The sequence below is a fragment of the Rutilus rutilus genome (genome assembly GCF_951802725.1).
Source record: "Rutilus rutilus genome assembly, chromosome: 19".
Classification (NCBI taxonomy): domain Eukaryota; kingdom Metazoa; phylum Chordata; class Actinopteri; order Cypriniformes; family Leuciscidae; genus Rutilus; species Rutilus rutilus.
This window is the reverse complement of record NC_140232.1, coordinates 27,758,163-27,775,527: the sequence shown is the minus strand read 5'-3', so window position 1 is coordinate 27,775,527 and position 17,365 is coordinate 27,758,163. Positions and strand designations below refer to the sequence as shown.

Genomic DNA, 17,365 nt, shown 5'->3' with positions numbered 1-17,365 from the left:
ATTTTACTCAGCAAAGCACTTGCTTACCTAACAGGCAAAAACCATAATGTCTGTGATTCTGATTGTTAAAGGTACTTGTTGTAGAGCCGCTCTGTAATACACCTTCAAATCTTAAAATATTTTTGTGAAGAAAAAAAAAGACTTAAAAAATCGAATATTTGATCAGGAAGGCACAGTAAATGAACAGGCAGTGAGATCACGACAAAATAAAATGGTTTAAACACAGATACAGATGTAGGGGTGTATTTTCATTATAACCACAATCATAGAGCTGCTCCAAATTCAAAACAATATGCATTTAGAAAGATTTATGTTAAAAATGCTGTTTTTGAGCTAAAATATTTCTTTACGTTTCAAAGATATTATAAAAAATGGTTGGTGCTTTTAAAAATGATGTGTGCTGCAGATTTCTTTTGAGTGGTCATATAAAAACAAATTTTGTAGGATAAACAAATAAAGACATTAATTATGATGAAACAAAAATGTCATCATCAGATGCTTCTAAGAATGCCACTCACAGATGAAATAAAAATAAAAAATACAAATCTGACCACAAGCAGCCCTTCATGGACAAGTGCGGGGTCCATAAAATCAGACTTTGCCATTTTTCCGCATTACCCTCTTAATTACCATAAAATCAAAACCAATATTTTGTAATCTCTCAATTTCTGTTCATTGTTACTTTGGCACTGAAGCTGTCAGGTTCTCTAGTAGCCACAGCTTGTGAGATTTGGTCGTCTCTGCTAAAAAAAAAAAAAAAGTAAAAGTTTACGCTGGAGCGATGCTCTAGGCCAGAGACAATTTAGCCCGCCGCAGCTTTATCCTCAGTTTAAAATACAGGTACATGGCGAGCAGGCACATGGTGGAGAGGAAGTACAGCAGGACACACAGGCTCACATCCAGCCTGGAGAATCCCACGCTGAGCAGGGACATCCAGCGCTTGCTTTGGGGTCTGGGGTTCGGTTCTATCCAGAGGTTCTCTTCCTGGCTTCCCAGGTCTCGCTTCACCCTCCAGCCTCCCTCGAACTGGAGGTCTTCTGCATCCTCCTTCTTTTGCAGACTCCTCCGTCGCACTACGCCAGACATGGCTGCAGCTTGAAGGGCTTTGGCTTTATAGTGTTGGCTTACAAAGGAATCCAGGTCTACTATGTCCTCCTGGCGCTCCCGTAGTTTCAGTCCCACAATTCTTGGCTTGTGTTGGGACTGCGGCCGCTGTGGCTTCTCCCACGGTGCCTGGTTATCGGTTGTGTCTGCTCCAGCCACCCCCATTCCCTCCAGCCCCGCAGGGTACGGCTCACCGGCCTGCTCTTCCTCTTCCTCCTCCTCCTCCTCCTCCTCCTCCTGCTGCTCCTCTTCTTGAGGCTCTTCGGCAGGGTGGTTGTCGAGAACCTCTCGAGCTCTCCGGTCCATGCCTTTAGTCTCCATCTGAGCGGCCACAATTCGGTTCCTCTGATGGGTGAGAACCTGGGTCTCGTCCTGCAGGTAGTCCATCAGAATGTGATCTGAAGAAAAGTAGTTTCGGAGGAAGGTCAGCACCTGCTCCTGGTTCCAGTGGTGCTCACCGGTCTTCTTTACTCCATGACACCTAGGACACAACTCCGGAGACGGCCACTGAATCTTAGGGAAATTGGGGTCTTCACTGAGTTCTCCTGTGTGAGATCAGAAAAACAGTGAAGAGAGGAGTTTCATAAACCAAATTAACCACAAATCAAAAGAGGAGTTTTGACAATGAACTACTAAATCACAACTTTCACACCTGAAATTGTTAATCCAAAGTAATTCTTGAAGCCTATTTTAACAAGAAATCTCATTCTCATTACTGTATTAAAAAACAACAACAACAATATGTCATGTAAATTGTAAAACATTCATACATCAAGGTAGTATTTATTGTAAAACCTTTAATTTATCCTGTTTTAAATCAAATTTTTGTTTCTAATACAGTAAATAAAACTCTTAAATTAATAAGTGCCAAATGAGAACAATTATTAAGAATGGACATTTAAAAAAAAATAAAAACTCAAAAGTAAATTGTCTGCATGTATTAAAACAATGAGAATTTGAGGGCGAAACATGCTCAATTGTTGTGAAAATCCATATAATTTCCCACTGCAAAAGCCTAAAAGGCTTCATTTATATATAATATTTATATTAAATCTATTATATATTTATGTTTTAATGTGACCTGGACATGTTTTCATGAGATTCACCTGCTAATCCCCGTTTACAAGCGTCAAACATTGCTTAACCCAAGGTTAAAACTGGCTTTAACCCAGGTTAATAAGACAAATGATCTAAGTTTAGTGGGAAAAGCCCAAATTAAATCAATTATGTTAGTTGACAGCTTAACATATACCTGGAGAATAACACTTCATTTCCCAGAATGTTCTAATTTACCTAATATATTATATGACCATTCATTTCAAATGTTGATGTCAGTATTTAGTTTTATAAAAGTATCTGAAAACAATATTTTGTGGATTAAAATTGGTTTTAATTAGTTCAGAACAAAATTAATTCTGTATATCAGAAGGTAATTGTGCATAATTAGCTCAAATGTAGCAAAACCAGGTGAAAAAATGGTTGAGTAACTTTTTAATTTCTGTTGCAATTCCTCTTCCTGTCATTCAAAATTCTGAATTTTGCCCAACCTTGAGGTGCTGTAAGAACCGAGTGTGTGTGTGTGTGTGTGTGTTTGTGTGTGTGACAGGTCTAAAGACATGATCAATAGACCTGTGGGCTCTCCCAGAGGGAGGATCGTGAAGATAATAGATGAGGTTGGGGTGAACAACACACCCCTCCCCATCCACATGCACACGCACCAGCCTCTTCTCTTCACACCCCCTATGAACATGCCACCATCTCCAAATTGAATATGAAAGCCAGCACCTCTGGGCTGCAGCTCTCCCTCTAATGAATTACTATTTTTTTCCCGTCAGATGTTTTCCTTTCCTCCCTCCCCCCAAAAGCCACCCGGACGAAGGCATCCGCTAATAAATTGCTTGTGGCGGATGTCAGGGGGTGGCCAGGACACTACAAGAGGTGGCAGCAGCGGTTAGTTTACATCCCTCCCCCATCTCTTACGTAGATTAATCTGATGTATATATGCATGTGTGGACGTACTCTGCATACCGCACTTTACATAAGAGATACATCAATTTTACTATGCGTCTAGAGGAACCCAGGGGTCTTTATGCCTCGCACTGTGACAGCACTCATTTCTGGCTGTGATGTGATGCAATGCCTATGAAGATCTTACTTTTAATCATAGCGGCCTTCAGCACAGAGGTGACTTCAGCTGTAGCACTGTTAACATTGATACAAAAGCTTGCTGGGGCGGTACATTAATATTCATGCGTGTGAATAGGGATAAGGAGTTGTCACGTAGGACAGTTCCGGTAAGCGTGAGTGAATGTGAGTGCCGATGGGTTGGTGGCCAGGGCTCCTGTGTTCAGATGAAGGGTGGATTGGAGGACTTACTAAACAAATGCAAAACGAACATACTGCATAGGCTAAACCTCTTCTTGGGATTAACTGGGGAATTGGAGAGACATAGGAAGAGAAAGGAAACAAGAGGCATGTTTGGAACTACTATACTATGACTAATTTCCAACTAATTTTGTAGTATGCAAAAAATGAAATAATATATGCCGCAATGCAATATACCGGACTTGATCTGGCACCATGAAACTTATTTGTCTTCCTTCTGTAGACGTCTCCCCCTCGACAAGTTGGCATCAGCTCTGGACTGAGGCCTGTTGCTTTGGCCTTTATGCCAGTTAAATTAATTGTGCAGCAGTGATACTAATAGGCCACTATTCATGCCTGGTTAGCTGTGTGGTTTGTGTGCGAGATGGGAGGGAACTACTAAAGAGGCTCACGATTAGGAGGAGAAGGAGGGTCCCGCTTGGGGACCGAGAGGAATAAAGGGTGTTGGAGGGTGGGAGGCAGAGGAGGGGGGGTGCCACCCACCTCACACACACTCTGAGTTAGCCACTTGGGCCAGAGATTACAAAGCAGAGGAAGGCTTGATGCTGGCGGCGTGGCGTGTGCCACCTGCTGTCCCAGGCGTCTGGGGAATAGAGGGCCGCGTGCCCCAGGCAGGAGACACTGTTGCTGTATCAATTGTCAAGCGGCAGGAACGACTCTCCCGGGACACAAGAGACAGTAAGACCTAATCAGCAGAAGTGACAGGGGACCCAGAGACACAGAAGAGCCATAGGGGGACACGCATGGGGGGGACTTTTGTCCAATTATTCATGACTTCATGGCTGGTAAAATGGAACAGACGCTAAAGAGGCAGGAGACATCAAAAGAGGACAAACAAATGAATTAAGCAAGTGTGAAGAGAGGCAACTAACTCCCTTTATAGCTCTTCTGGACAACAGCCATGCAGGATGACAAGTTGTCAGAGAGATAACTAAGATTTTTATTTATTAAATGTCAACTCTGCAGACAGTTCTTTGCAGTCACTTTTATTAGTGAGTATAACTTCAAAATAAAATAAAACATTTAGATTTTAATTAATTAATTTAGCAGACCCTTTTTATCCAAAGTGACTTACAAAACAAAAGAAAATAACTAAATAAAAGAAAATGGTAAAATGAAAAATAAGGGGAGCAACAGAAGGTGTGAGAAATAGAAAAAAAGGATGTATGTAAGTGGAGGGATAGAGAAAAAGAGAGATAGACGGATAGAAGAGAAGAGGACAGCTGGTGTCTGCCCAGAGGATCGTCGAATTAAAGGGATTTAAAGGGAAGAAGCTGCACTGGTGCTCTGGAGAGGGAAAATCCACCCAAAAACTCCTGGTGTGCTCTCTTCTTTTCTCCTGCTCTATATTATGGTCAGGAGTGACAGGACTAAATAATATCCTTGGTTAAAGATTATTTGTACACACTTAAAAGCCATACCAAGTGAAACTTATTGTACAGAAATAGTTTGACAAATAAACCTGTCAAAAAAAGGTTATGAAATTATGAAACGATAGCCGATAGATACACTGTTCAAAATGAAGACAAAAGGTATTGTGACACTTTCTGCTCACATGAGCATGTCCATAGTTCATTTTGATGAATGACACCTATAGTTACTCTGCTAGGACGCCTGTGTGAACTTGAGGGGAACTTCATACATCCACTAAATATAACCCTGACACCCAATGACTCAGAAGGCATTTTAAATGCAGTGAATTACATTTAAATGTGTATTTTCTAATATTAAGTTGAAATAAATTTCAAAAACACTGTCCAAAATTAATTTTGTGGCCACTGTATGCATGTGTTAGTCGTTAATGTTTAACACTTAACATTTGTTTACACTGAACATACTGACCTGCCAGGCGGTTGTTGACCTGGTTGTGGCGAGACCACAGCCAGAGGACAGCGGAGGACAGCGTGGTCACATGGACCATGCTCTCCAGGGCCATACTCTCAAAGTGAGTTGCACAGGTCCTGCATCCGAAAAAACTGTTGACATAAGCTCTCATCGCCTGCAACACTTCCTGAGGGTCTGAGATCAAGAGAAAGAAAGAAAAGAGGAATTACTCTTATTACATTATAAAAAATATATATATATAAAAAAAAAGTACATTAATATTTTAATCTAGTTAATTTTTTCATCGATTGACAGCACTAATTATAATATATCAATATTATATTTCATAACAAAAACAACAACAATAATAATAGCAACTGATAATAAAATATTATTTTTACGATATTATTATATTACTTATATTGCTAACAAGGCATAAATTCTCATAATTAGCTTCATAACAATATACTACATCATTTTAAATGAAAAAAATTAATTATACATAATACAGCATATGAACCTCTCCAGTAAAATGGTTACATATTGGTTACTAATGCATGAAAACTTCAAACCTGTTAATTCAGACACACAATGGGCCACCAACTAACCTCTCTCCGGACCCCAGGTTACCCTACACTAATTCCTAAGCATCTATTTTCTCAAACACAACACATTCTGAGGACAAGTCCCTGCAGGTACCAGGAGTGAGACAGGTCAGTTCTCACCCCGAATGCTCTCTAAGTTAGTTTAGTGTTGCGTTTAGTGCACTTCTTTCTTCTGTGTTTAGCTGGTGGACATAATCCAGAGCATTGCCAGTGGACAGATGGACACCCCGTCCCTGGCCTTCCATCTGCAGGTTACATGACCCCCCTCCAACCGCTCGCACAAACACAAACACGCATCCACACGCTGATGCCCCCTCCGCTCTTCTTCCGCCCACTGTAAGCTGCTGGATTAAGTGTGAGTGGAGAAGCTGTGTTCACTAGGTCTTATATTAACCCTTCAGATTCCAATAATCTAAACAAATCCCTCTCTTATACCTACACACAATTACATTTCCAGCAGCAAAACAAGGCCCAAGAATAACAGTGGCACATTGGTTTCCTGGAATGAGACACTCTGGTGTGTATTTGTATTGGATCAAGAAGGATTTTTCAACTAAATGCACCATAAATGCTTGAGGAAAGCACAGACGGCCACACACAGCCTAATACAAATGCATGTCCGCCTTCCTTACACAATAGACAGGGCTCATCTGTCTACAAAGGGCCTTGAAGGTTGTGACACAGGGCAGCTGATGGCAGCTCTCGAGGTCACCAACAGGCCAAGACGGGCCACATAATTCAGTCCTAGCTTCTTTAGACCACTTACAGAGTTTCATTTACATAAGCCTGAAACATATAAGGTCTATAGCAGAAACCGCACCAAAAAATGAAAGATCAACAAAGCAGACTGTGCGACACGTCTCCTGACTAATGTTTCATTGATTTGTTCTTTTTAGCATATTGCATTTATGAAAGATAGTGTTGCTTTTTACAAGCCTGAAATAATTAAAAAGTCAGCATGAAATCCAAATGGACCTTTTTTACTTTTTTAATAGATTTACATTTGTGCATTTGGCAGACGCTTTTATCCAAAGCAACTTGGAGTGGGCTCCACAAATATTGGCATCCTTGGTAAACATAAGCAAAACCGAGTGTGAAAATTTGTGCTTGCCATTTCTCCTCTTAGTCTTTCATTCAAAATATTCACAAAAATGTACCCTTTAATTGAAGTTAATTTACACAAAATATAAATAAGGCAAAAAATGAAATAAATATGGTTTTCTCCAAAATATGTGTGCCAAAATTATTGGTAAAAATCTAACTTCAGCATATTCCCATGGTATGTTTTTAAGTTCACCTTAGTGATCACGAACACTTAAGTGATAATGCACGACTTCCTGTTTCACTGGGCTTTAAATATGAAGTGACACACAGGCCAAATTCCTAAAGTCATCCATCACTATTGGAAAGACCTGAGAACACAGTAATGATGTGTGACAAAAGGTTGTTGAGCTGCACAAATCATGAAATGGCTATACGATAATGGTTCAATTGTTGGAGTACTCTTTTCCACTATCTGGGCAATAATTAAGTAGTTTAAATCAACTGGAGATGGAAACAAACAACCTGGAAGAGGAAGTGTCTATATTGGACCCACATGTACTGAGTAGGATAGTTTGAGTCGCTAAAACCTGTAAGGATCAAAGTATTTAAGATGCTAGTTGGGTCTTGGGGTCAGAAAGTCTACAAAACTAAAAAAATGTTACCTATATAACCACAACTTGTTTGGTAAGGTTGCAATAAAAAAAGTATTTGTTGACATCAAACAGCAAACCCATCCACCTGAAGTTTGCCAGGCATTACTGGATCTTTCAGTGGAACTGGGATTTATGGTCAGATGAGACCAAAATAAAGCTTTCTGGAAAAACACCAGAGGTGGGTTTGTCATAGACAGAAACATAGACATGTAGAAAAATACCTCATCCCCACAGTGAAGTATGGTGGTGGATCTTTAATGCTGTGGAGCTAATTTTCGTCCAAAGACCCTGGACAGGATACATGGTATCATTAGGTACCATCAAGTACCTGCAGATGTTAAATCAAAATCTGACCGACCGCCAGGAGGCTTAAACTGGGTCGTGGTTGGATCTTCCAGCATAACAATGATCCAAAGCACATCTCAAAATATACAACAGAATGAAGGTTTTCACCACAGACATAGCAGTCCCTGATCCAAACCCCATAAAACACCTGTGGGATACGCTGAAGAAAAGAGTCCACAAGCAGACCTCTGAATCTGAAGGATCTGGAGAGATTCTGTATAAAGGAATTGCCTCAGATTTCTTGCTATGTGTTCATTAACCTTAAATCTTGGTAAAGGGAGGTTGCACAAAGTATTAAATGAAGGGGTGCCAATAATTGTGGAATACATATATTTCAGAATTTTTTCTTTTTTATGATAGGAATATTTTTCTTTCATCTATTTGACTTTAATTAAAGCTTAGATTTTTGTAAATATTTTGAATGAAAGACTAGGGAGAGAAATTGCAAAAACAAATCTTCACACACGGTTTTGCACATATTTACCAAGGGTGCCAATATTTGTGGAGCCCACTGTAATCGAATCCATGGCCTTAGCTTGCTACTGTTTGGGTTACAGGAAAGCTGTTTTTGATCTTACTGTAAACATCCGTACACATTATTACAAAGAAAAATCTTTCATGAAAATGTAATAAGCAACTTTCCTTTTTCGGATGATGCCACCAAGGCCACACAAACTAACCAATTCTGGCTTAAAAACACACACACACACACACACACACACACACACACACACACACACACACACACACACACACACACACACACACACACACACACACACACACACACACACACACACACTTTTCACAATAATATTAATTTCTAATACATAAAATAGTTTTTAGCTTATTTAATATTCTGTTTTACTTTGAAATATGTCATATTACAGAAGAAATATGGATGGTAAATTCCATTTCATGTAGTCTGGGCTAGATACCAGAAGGTTTAAGGTTTGAGCCCCACGAGAGACGGTCCATATCATCATTGTGTCATCAATGTCATCAATATCATCATCATTTGAGCAAGACATTTGGAAGAATCCTACTTACAATGTTTAAAAAATGAAGGGAGCATTCTGTTAATAACTTAATGTGTGATCTAGTTAAGGTGCTGTGCATATTAATAGTACCTGCGCTGCCATTTTCTTTAGCCTGCACCGTAAGCACATGGAAGAGTTGCCAAACAGCACAGGGGTATCGACGGTATTGGGGTTGAGATCCCTGGCAGCCCACCCACTGAACACCTTCAGGCAAAGCTGCATCGCTCGACTTAAAAAAAACACACACATACAAAGATGGAGTCTCAATTGACTAGTGCTTCACTTAAACGACAAGAATCAATTGAAGTCAATCAATTTTCCTTTCAGTCACTCCTCAAATGAAGTAAGGTGGATACTGCATTTAAAGCAGGTATGAGTGTTACAGGAAATGAAAGCTCCTCAATCATATTTCATTTAATGCGTAAATAAAAGCAAATATCAGACAACATTTAAACTCTTTGGTCTGGTTTGGAATGAATCCAGATCTCCCATTGGCCAGCCTCTTGTGCAGAGTCACTCAGCAGTTGATAGGTGGGCGTGTCTATAAGAGGCGACGATCTTGATGACACCAGCCCTTTTCCTTATGGAATGCCTTCCTACTTCCTCATTGATTCATTGACTGGGTGGCTAAAAGCTTATGATGTCACTAACTGCTCCAGAGTATGTTTGTGTATGTAGGCATGGAGCCTCAAGACAGCATTATATAATCTTGTTTAACCAGAAATGAAAATTCTGTCATCATTTACTTACTTTCTTTCACAAAATAAGATATTGTAAAAAAATGTCAAAAGTGTTTGTTGTCCATACAATGAACGCCACTAGGGTCCAATGTTGTTTTGTACCCCATTGACTTTCATTGAACATTCTTCAAAATATCTTCTTTTGTGTTCTCCAGAAGTAAGAACACCTTACCAGTTTGGAACGACACGACGGATGATAAATGATGACGGAATATTCATTTTAGGATGAACTATCATTTTAAGTAAACGCAGCTCTTTTGCTTAAATTTGAACATCTAACCATAGCGTATCATCACTATGCCTTAGCCTTATGAAATTGTTTTTATGCAGCCTGCATGTGATGTTGAATGTCATGTCTTGAAATTGTGCTTGCAACAGCTTAAATAGTTTAAATAAATGTTTTAATAAATTTAAATGAGTGACAGTATCCCAATACACTGACCTCATGACCCAAGACTAAGTGGAGAAATGCTTACATCGAAGTATTGACAAATTCGGGTACCTTTTCAAATAAATGCAGTACTTTGCTATATCAAATGTCTGGTTGTCAAAATTATAATTTATAATTTCTAATATAGTCAGAAATGGAAATAAAAAATGAAAACCAGAGCACTTTCTGAGATGTTCTGCTCAGGTAAGCTTGACTAACCTTTGCAGCATTGTCCAGCACATCTCTAAAATCGCTGTATCTGATCTCTGTCCCCTTCTGTAGTTGTAACCAGTCGTCCACGGTCTTCAGTGCACTCTTTACAAACGGACGACCTGGGAAATGCTACACAAACAAAACAAGCACACACACACAATCACACACGTGTGTTTGGGACTAGGCTAAGCTAAAGCATCTCATCATTTACATAAGTTCTTTTAAACCTTATAAATGTGACAGCCATTTCTGCAACGCCAGTAGCTGTTGTCAAATGGTGAGATCACTAGATTTGCTAATGTGCTACTAGTGAAATTACACATTGCAATGCTCTGAAGAGTTACAGTCATGAGAATATGTTCAAATAAATACATAAATAAATATAAATATAAATATATATACACACTACCGTTCAAAAGTTTGGGGTCAGTAAGATTTTTTATGTTTTTAAAAGAAGTATCTTCTGCTCACCAAGGCTCCATTTATTTGATTAAAAATACAAACAAAAACAGTAATATTGTGAAATATTATTCCAATTTAAAACAGCTGTTTTCTATGTGAATATACAGTAAAGTGTAATTTATTCCTGTGATCAAAGCTGAATTTTCATCATCATTACTCCAGTCTTCAGTGTCACATGATCCTTCAGAAATCATTCTAATAATGATTTGATGCTCAAGAAACATTCATTTATTATTATCAATGTTGAAAACAGATGTGTACAATTTTTTTTTTGCACACTCACACTCACACTCACACTCACACACACACACTCACACACACACTCACACACTCAAACACTCAAACACACACACACACACACACACACACACACACACACACACACACACACACACACACATACATATACATTGGTTCAGCTACCAAATCGGACATCAGGAGACTACAACGGACAGTCCGGACTGCAGAGAGGATTATTGGTGCCCCCCTGCCAACCCTCCAGGACCTATACTCTTCCAGAGTGAGGAAGAGAGCAGGTAAAATCATCACAGACTCCACTCACCCTGGACACCCCCTGTTTGAACTTTTACCGTCAGGACGGCGACACAGATCACTGGCCACAAGAACATCCAGGCACAGGAACAGTTTCTTTCCACAGGCCATTTCCCTTCTGAACACTTAACATGCCCCCCAAAGCATATGCCTGTAAGTGCAATACTCCCGCTGTCTAGTGCAATAAACTCAGGTGATATTTATATCTATATTATTCATACTACTCAAAATACTGTAAATATGTTTATAATCTGTAACATGCGCTAGACTCCCACTGTCTAGTGTAATATTCTCTAATTCAGGTGATATTTATATTTATATTATTCATACTACTCAAAATACTGTAAATATGTTCATAATCTGTAAATGTTTATTCAGACTAAACCCAACTGTGACCCTACTTTTTTACTTTTATACTATTTTTATTTATTTCTTTATATATTTTTATTCTTAGAATTTGTATTACTATGTTCTTGTTGTATTTGTATTTGTATATGTGCACTGGAAGCTTCAGTACCAAGAAAAATTCCTTGTGGGTGCAGCACACTTGGCAATAAAGCTCTTTCTGATTCTGATTGATCACAGTTACAGGACATGCTAACCTTTATTAAATGTTGTAAAATAGAATAATAACAATACTAACGACAACAATAATTATTATGGTCATACTTTAGATTAGGGTCTATTAGCTATTAACTAACTATTAGCTACAACTTTTGCCTCAATAAACTAATTATAGAAACTAATATTAATAGTTAGTAAAGTAGTTGTTTAGTTTAGGTATTGGGTAGGATTAAGGGATGTAGAATATGGTCATGCAGAATAAGGCATTAATATGTGCTTTATAAGTACTAATAAACAGCCAATATCCTAGTAATATGAATGCAAATAAGCAACTAGTTAATAGTGAGAATTGGACCCTAAACTAAAGTGTTACCACTATTACTATTGTTGTTGTTATAATCGATCAATAGTTATTGACTATTATTTATTGTTAAAATAAATAAAGTGTTCTTTTTTTTCAGGTTAAAAAACAACTTTCAATGATACATTTAATACTACTTTTTTTTCAAGCAACTAGTAAAGTAACGCATTACATCTAAATTTACAACAAAGTTACACAAGTTACTTTGTTTTCCCAATTATTGACTGACACCTCTCCCGTCCCCATGTTGAGAGAAATCGGGAGTAAGTGCAGAGGCGCTGTATAAAAAAAGATGAAATGCAAACTCAATATTATGCAAACCTGTAATAATTAAATATGTTAAATTACACAAATATACTTTATGTATTTAATCTCACATTATTAACCAATGTCTTTGCTGCTGCTGATCCAATTCAACCATACTAATAAGCAAAGCTGACTTTAGAATAACCTCATATTTGTGTTTCAGGTTTTTTTTATTTTATGGCTGAAGTAAGTGTTTCTTCTCCTGCATCCTATTCTTCTGCAATATTGTAATGCATTACTTTTAAAAGTAACTTTCCCTAACACTACTACTACTACTACTATTAACTACTACTACTAATTATTATTAAATGACACATTAACAATTATTAAAGATAATAATAATAATAATAATAATAAATATTATTAATACAATGACATTACAAAGAATAATTATAATATATTATTCAAATTAGTTTTTTAAACCAATGAAACAAAGGACACTTTTTAACATTATTATTTAATAATAAAATTAAATATTAAGTCTTCTTTTTCCTTCAGTATTAAAAACCAACACTGAATGTATTATTGGTAGATGCACTTCTTTCTTAAACCAGTGCAAATTGTATAGTGTTAAAGAATGTGTGTGTGTGTGTGTGTGTGTGTGGAAGACTCTAGAAGCTCAGTGAAGTAATGACCAGCCTGAGCCATGTGGCACGAGGGAATGGACAGATTCAATGGCCCTGGACGGACGCCAGTGCTGACCTTACAATTCTGTGTCTGAGCTGGGGCCACAAAGCCAACGCTAACACTCCGTCATGGCCCCATAAACACAGCCACATTAGTGCAGGCCAATGCCCGTGTGTGTGTGTGTGTGTGTTTGTGGGGAGGCCCCACAGGATCCCAGAGGTGCACCTTTCTTTGATTTGTGCTCTTGCGTCTTTTCAATTTTCCTGTGGCCATCTGTTCAGCATGGTGCGGTCTTCTATTCATCACCCTCTAACAGGATCTCTATTAAAACGCAGCTCACTTAAAAAGGCCTTGCAGAGATTTACTTAACCCCAACGCCCCACTCCATTCTGATTTGTTTCCTTAATCTGGGAGATTCGGCCATTGAGAACGCAGCCAAGGAGGAAAGCTAATCAAAGCTGCACAGGTGGGAAAAGTAGAAAGTCTCTGAGTGTGAATGTGTGTGCGTTAAATAGATCTGTGCACTGGTCTGGCCTCTAACTGGTGTGAAAAGCTCATTACCAGACCTGGATGCTGAAGAGGGTAATCTGGGATTGCTCATACAAAAGGCATTGTTCAAAACTAGGTGAAAACTCTGCTCTGAATCTCTGCAATCAAAACAACACGGCCCTTGTGAATAACTCTCCAGGGTGCTGGCAGCTAGTGAATGAGAGGCTGTGGAATCATTCTGTTATGCTGCAAAGTCTCTTTACGAGTTGCATGGAGAAAGTACACAGATACAAATCCTAATGGACTCAATATTTGGTCTGGTTAATAGTTTAAAGGCGAAGTAAAGAATTTTTTACATTTCTATCCTAAATAAATGCTGTTCTATTGAATTTTCTATTCATTAAAGAATCCTGAAAAAAATCTTTCATAGTTTCCACAAAAAGATTAAGCAGCACAACTGTTTTAAACATTGATAATAATAAGAAATGTTTCTTGAGCAGCAAATCATCATATTAGAATGATTTCTGAAGGATCATGTGACACTGAAAACTGGAGTAATGATGATGAAAATTCAGCTTTGCAATCACAGTTTTTACATTTTAAATTACATTTTAAAGTATATTCAAATAAAAAAGTAATTTTTTTTCGCAATAATATATTACAGATTTGACTGTATTTTGATTAAATAAATGCAACCAACTTCTTTTAAAATAACTTACAGTACATCCATTTTACACTATCGTTAAAATTTTTTGGGTGTTATGTCATTACATTTTCTACCAAAATATTAACCAAATCGCATTTACTTTAGAAAAATGTAGCACAAAAGCAAAAGTTATAACAGGATAACATGTCACAATGAGGTTCAATTAGCAAAAACACTTGAAATAACAATGAACAATACTTCTTCAGCATTTATTCATTATACTTCAATGTTAATTTCTACATATATTAATACACTAAAAAAGATTTGTTAATGTATTATGACATTGAACACGAAATAATTACGAAAAGTATATTTATCAATTAACATTAACAAAGTACAACAGTATTTATAACTTTTAATAATCTGTTAGTTTATAAAACCTAAAGCATTAACTAATATTAAAGAATTAAACCTTATTGTACAGTGTTACTGATAAAGCATACTGATACTGTATTTGGTTGTCAAATGTTACATGCCCATAGTCACTGAGTGAACTTGAGGGAAACTGACTTTACACAACTACTAAAAACTGGACCAGTTTGTTTAAGTTAATAATTTTTTTGCAGATGCCATGATACTCTGCTATCTAATGCAATAACATTCAGACATTTTTAAGAGTGACTTTTAGGGACCTCTGTAGTGATTATCTTTTCAAGAAAAGACAATGTTTTCAAAGATACTGTACCCTGATATTCAGACAGTTTCTCGAACAGTATTTTCATTCTATCCAGTATTTTTAAGAGTATATATATATAGCCTCTGCATATTCCATTTACCAAAGCAGGGATATAGATCACTAACCACAAACAGCCCTTTCCAATCACTGTCCTTACTGATTCAGCTCCCCGCTCTCCCTTCTTCCTCCCCTTCGGACCATGACAATCCACTTCACCCTAGCAATATGTCATCTCCAATCCGATTAGTATCAGCATTCAAGAAACCACAGTCTCTCTCTCTCTCTGCAGTGGTTCAAAAGAGAAGGCATCTGTTGGCCAAGCCCAGAGGAAGACCCCCGTTTAATCTCACCCTCTGGGACTCATATACAAGTGGGCCATGTAAAAACCATCTAAACTGTTTCCCTGTTATCACGGCACTAACCAACAGCAGGTGCTAGGTGTCCCCCAACATTATGGACCTCTGAAAGTTGTTCGAATGAAAACAGGAAACGCAGGATCAGACATTTAGGACACCATGCCCTGAGATAAAAGATGGAGGCACGGCTGGATCTGGACCTCAAATTGCCTTCTAATTCCTTGTTTTATTCTCTCCCTCTTGCGTGGCAGGAAGCCTCTTTCAAGAAAGCAGGATAAAGATGGGTAATCCTAAAGCCTCTCTGTAATGCTCTCATGTCTCCAAGATCCACTCTTTTAATCCTGAAATACATGTTCTGATTCATACAAATCCGGATTGTGCTGCAAACCCAGATACGTTAAGCAACAGCGTGACCGAGGAAAACACTGCTGTGTCAAACTCCACTCTGGCAGTAAACCACTGTGCTATATACAGTATATATACAGTATACAGTCCACACACATATGCATTGCTGGTCAGAATTATTTGCATATAGTAAATATGATCAAAGATGGCTGTAAAAAACAATTATGCATTGTTTATCCTTTTGATATTTCATAAAAAAAAAAAGTAAAAGTGAAGTAAAAGAATTGAAGTGGAGGGGGGGAAAATCACATTATGAAATTAATGTTTTTCTCCAAAACACATTGGGAACAATTATTTGCCCCCTTTTATTAAATACTTTTTGCCACCCCCTTTTTCCAAGATAACAGCTCTGAGTCTTCTCCTATAATGCCTGATGAGTTTGGACAACACCTGACAAGAGATCAGAGACCATTCCTCCATACAGAATCTCTCCAGATCCTTCAGATTCCCAGATCCATGTTGGCGCTTCTTCTCTTCAGTTCAGCCCACTCATTTTGTAAAGGGTTCAGGTCTGGGACTGGGATGGCCATTGCAGATGCTTGGTTTTATGCTCAGTGACACATTTTTGTTTTGATTTTGATGTTTGTTTTTGGATCACTGTCCTGTTGGAAGACCCAAACCTGTCCCGTTGTAAGATTTCTAGCACAGACTGTCAGGTTTTGATTTTTTATCTGTTGGTATTTGATCGAATCCATGATGCCATTTATCTGAACAAGATGTCCAGGACCTCTGGCAGAAAATTAGGCCCACAGCATTAAAGATACAGCAGAGTATTTCATTTTACACATGGGGTACTTTTTTTTTATCCCTGTATGAACCAAACCTATATTAAGTGTTTGCTACAAAAAAGCTCTGTTTTGATTTTGTTTCATCTGTCCATACAATGCATATTTATTTTTTACAGCCATCTTTGATCATATTTACCAAGGGGGCAAATAATTCTGACCAGCACTGTATATATACACATACACACACACACATACATTTTTAAATAATAAAATAGTAAATCATGTAAAATAATAAAACAAAAATAGAAAACAGCTATTCTTCACATAACTGTATCTTATACATATATTTTTGTGTGTCATTTTAAAGACCCCAGGGTCACCTGGTGCAGGAGAAGGTTCAGGACGAGAGGGCAGGTTCACAGGATTACCCCATTACATCAGTCTGTCTGCATTCTAAGCATCTTAATCTAAAGCACCAAATCTGTAAGCAGCCAACCTAACTGTGTTTAGCATTCAAGCCACTGTACAGATCTTCAGCTCAGAACACGGAGTGTGTGTGTGTGAATGTGCTTGTTCCTCCGTGCCACCATTAATCTCTCCATGCTTTGCTTTAGTGGGGTTAAACACTTCCTCTTCACAGAGTGTCAATTAATGCAGCCAGCGTGTCTGTTTAACAAGGCAGCTCAAAAGAGCAGGCCAAAAACAGCAAGGACACTCTGAAGAGGCCCAGCTAACACTAGAATACCAGAG

At 38.1% G+C, this 17,365-nt stretch overlaps 1 protein-coding gene across 1 annotated transcript in view; it reads right to left on the bottom strand.

Moving 5' to 3' along the window:
• Positions 1-227: 227 nt before the first annotated feature.
• The window catches only part of qsox1 (quiescin Q6 sulfhydryl oxidase 1), a 38,136-nt gene continuing 20,998 nt past the window's right edge, over positions 228-17,365 (bottom strand). The window contains exons 9-12 of the mRNA XM_084388537.1: positions 10,390-10,512; positions 9,091-9,229; positions 5,332-5,508; positions 228-1,649 (exon numbers count right to left, since the gene is read on the bottom strand). Coding sequence (XP_084244663.1) covers positions 787-1,649; positions 5,332-5,508; positions 9,091-9,229; positions 10,390-10,512 — 1,302 coding nt within the window. The 3' untranslated portion in view covers positions 228-786. The remainder of the gene's footprint in view (positions 1,650-5,331; positions 5,509-9,090; positions 9,230-10,389; positions 10,513-17,365) is intronic.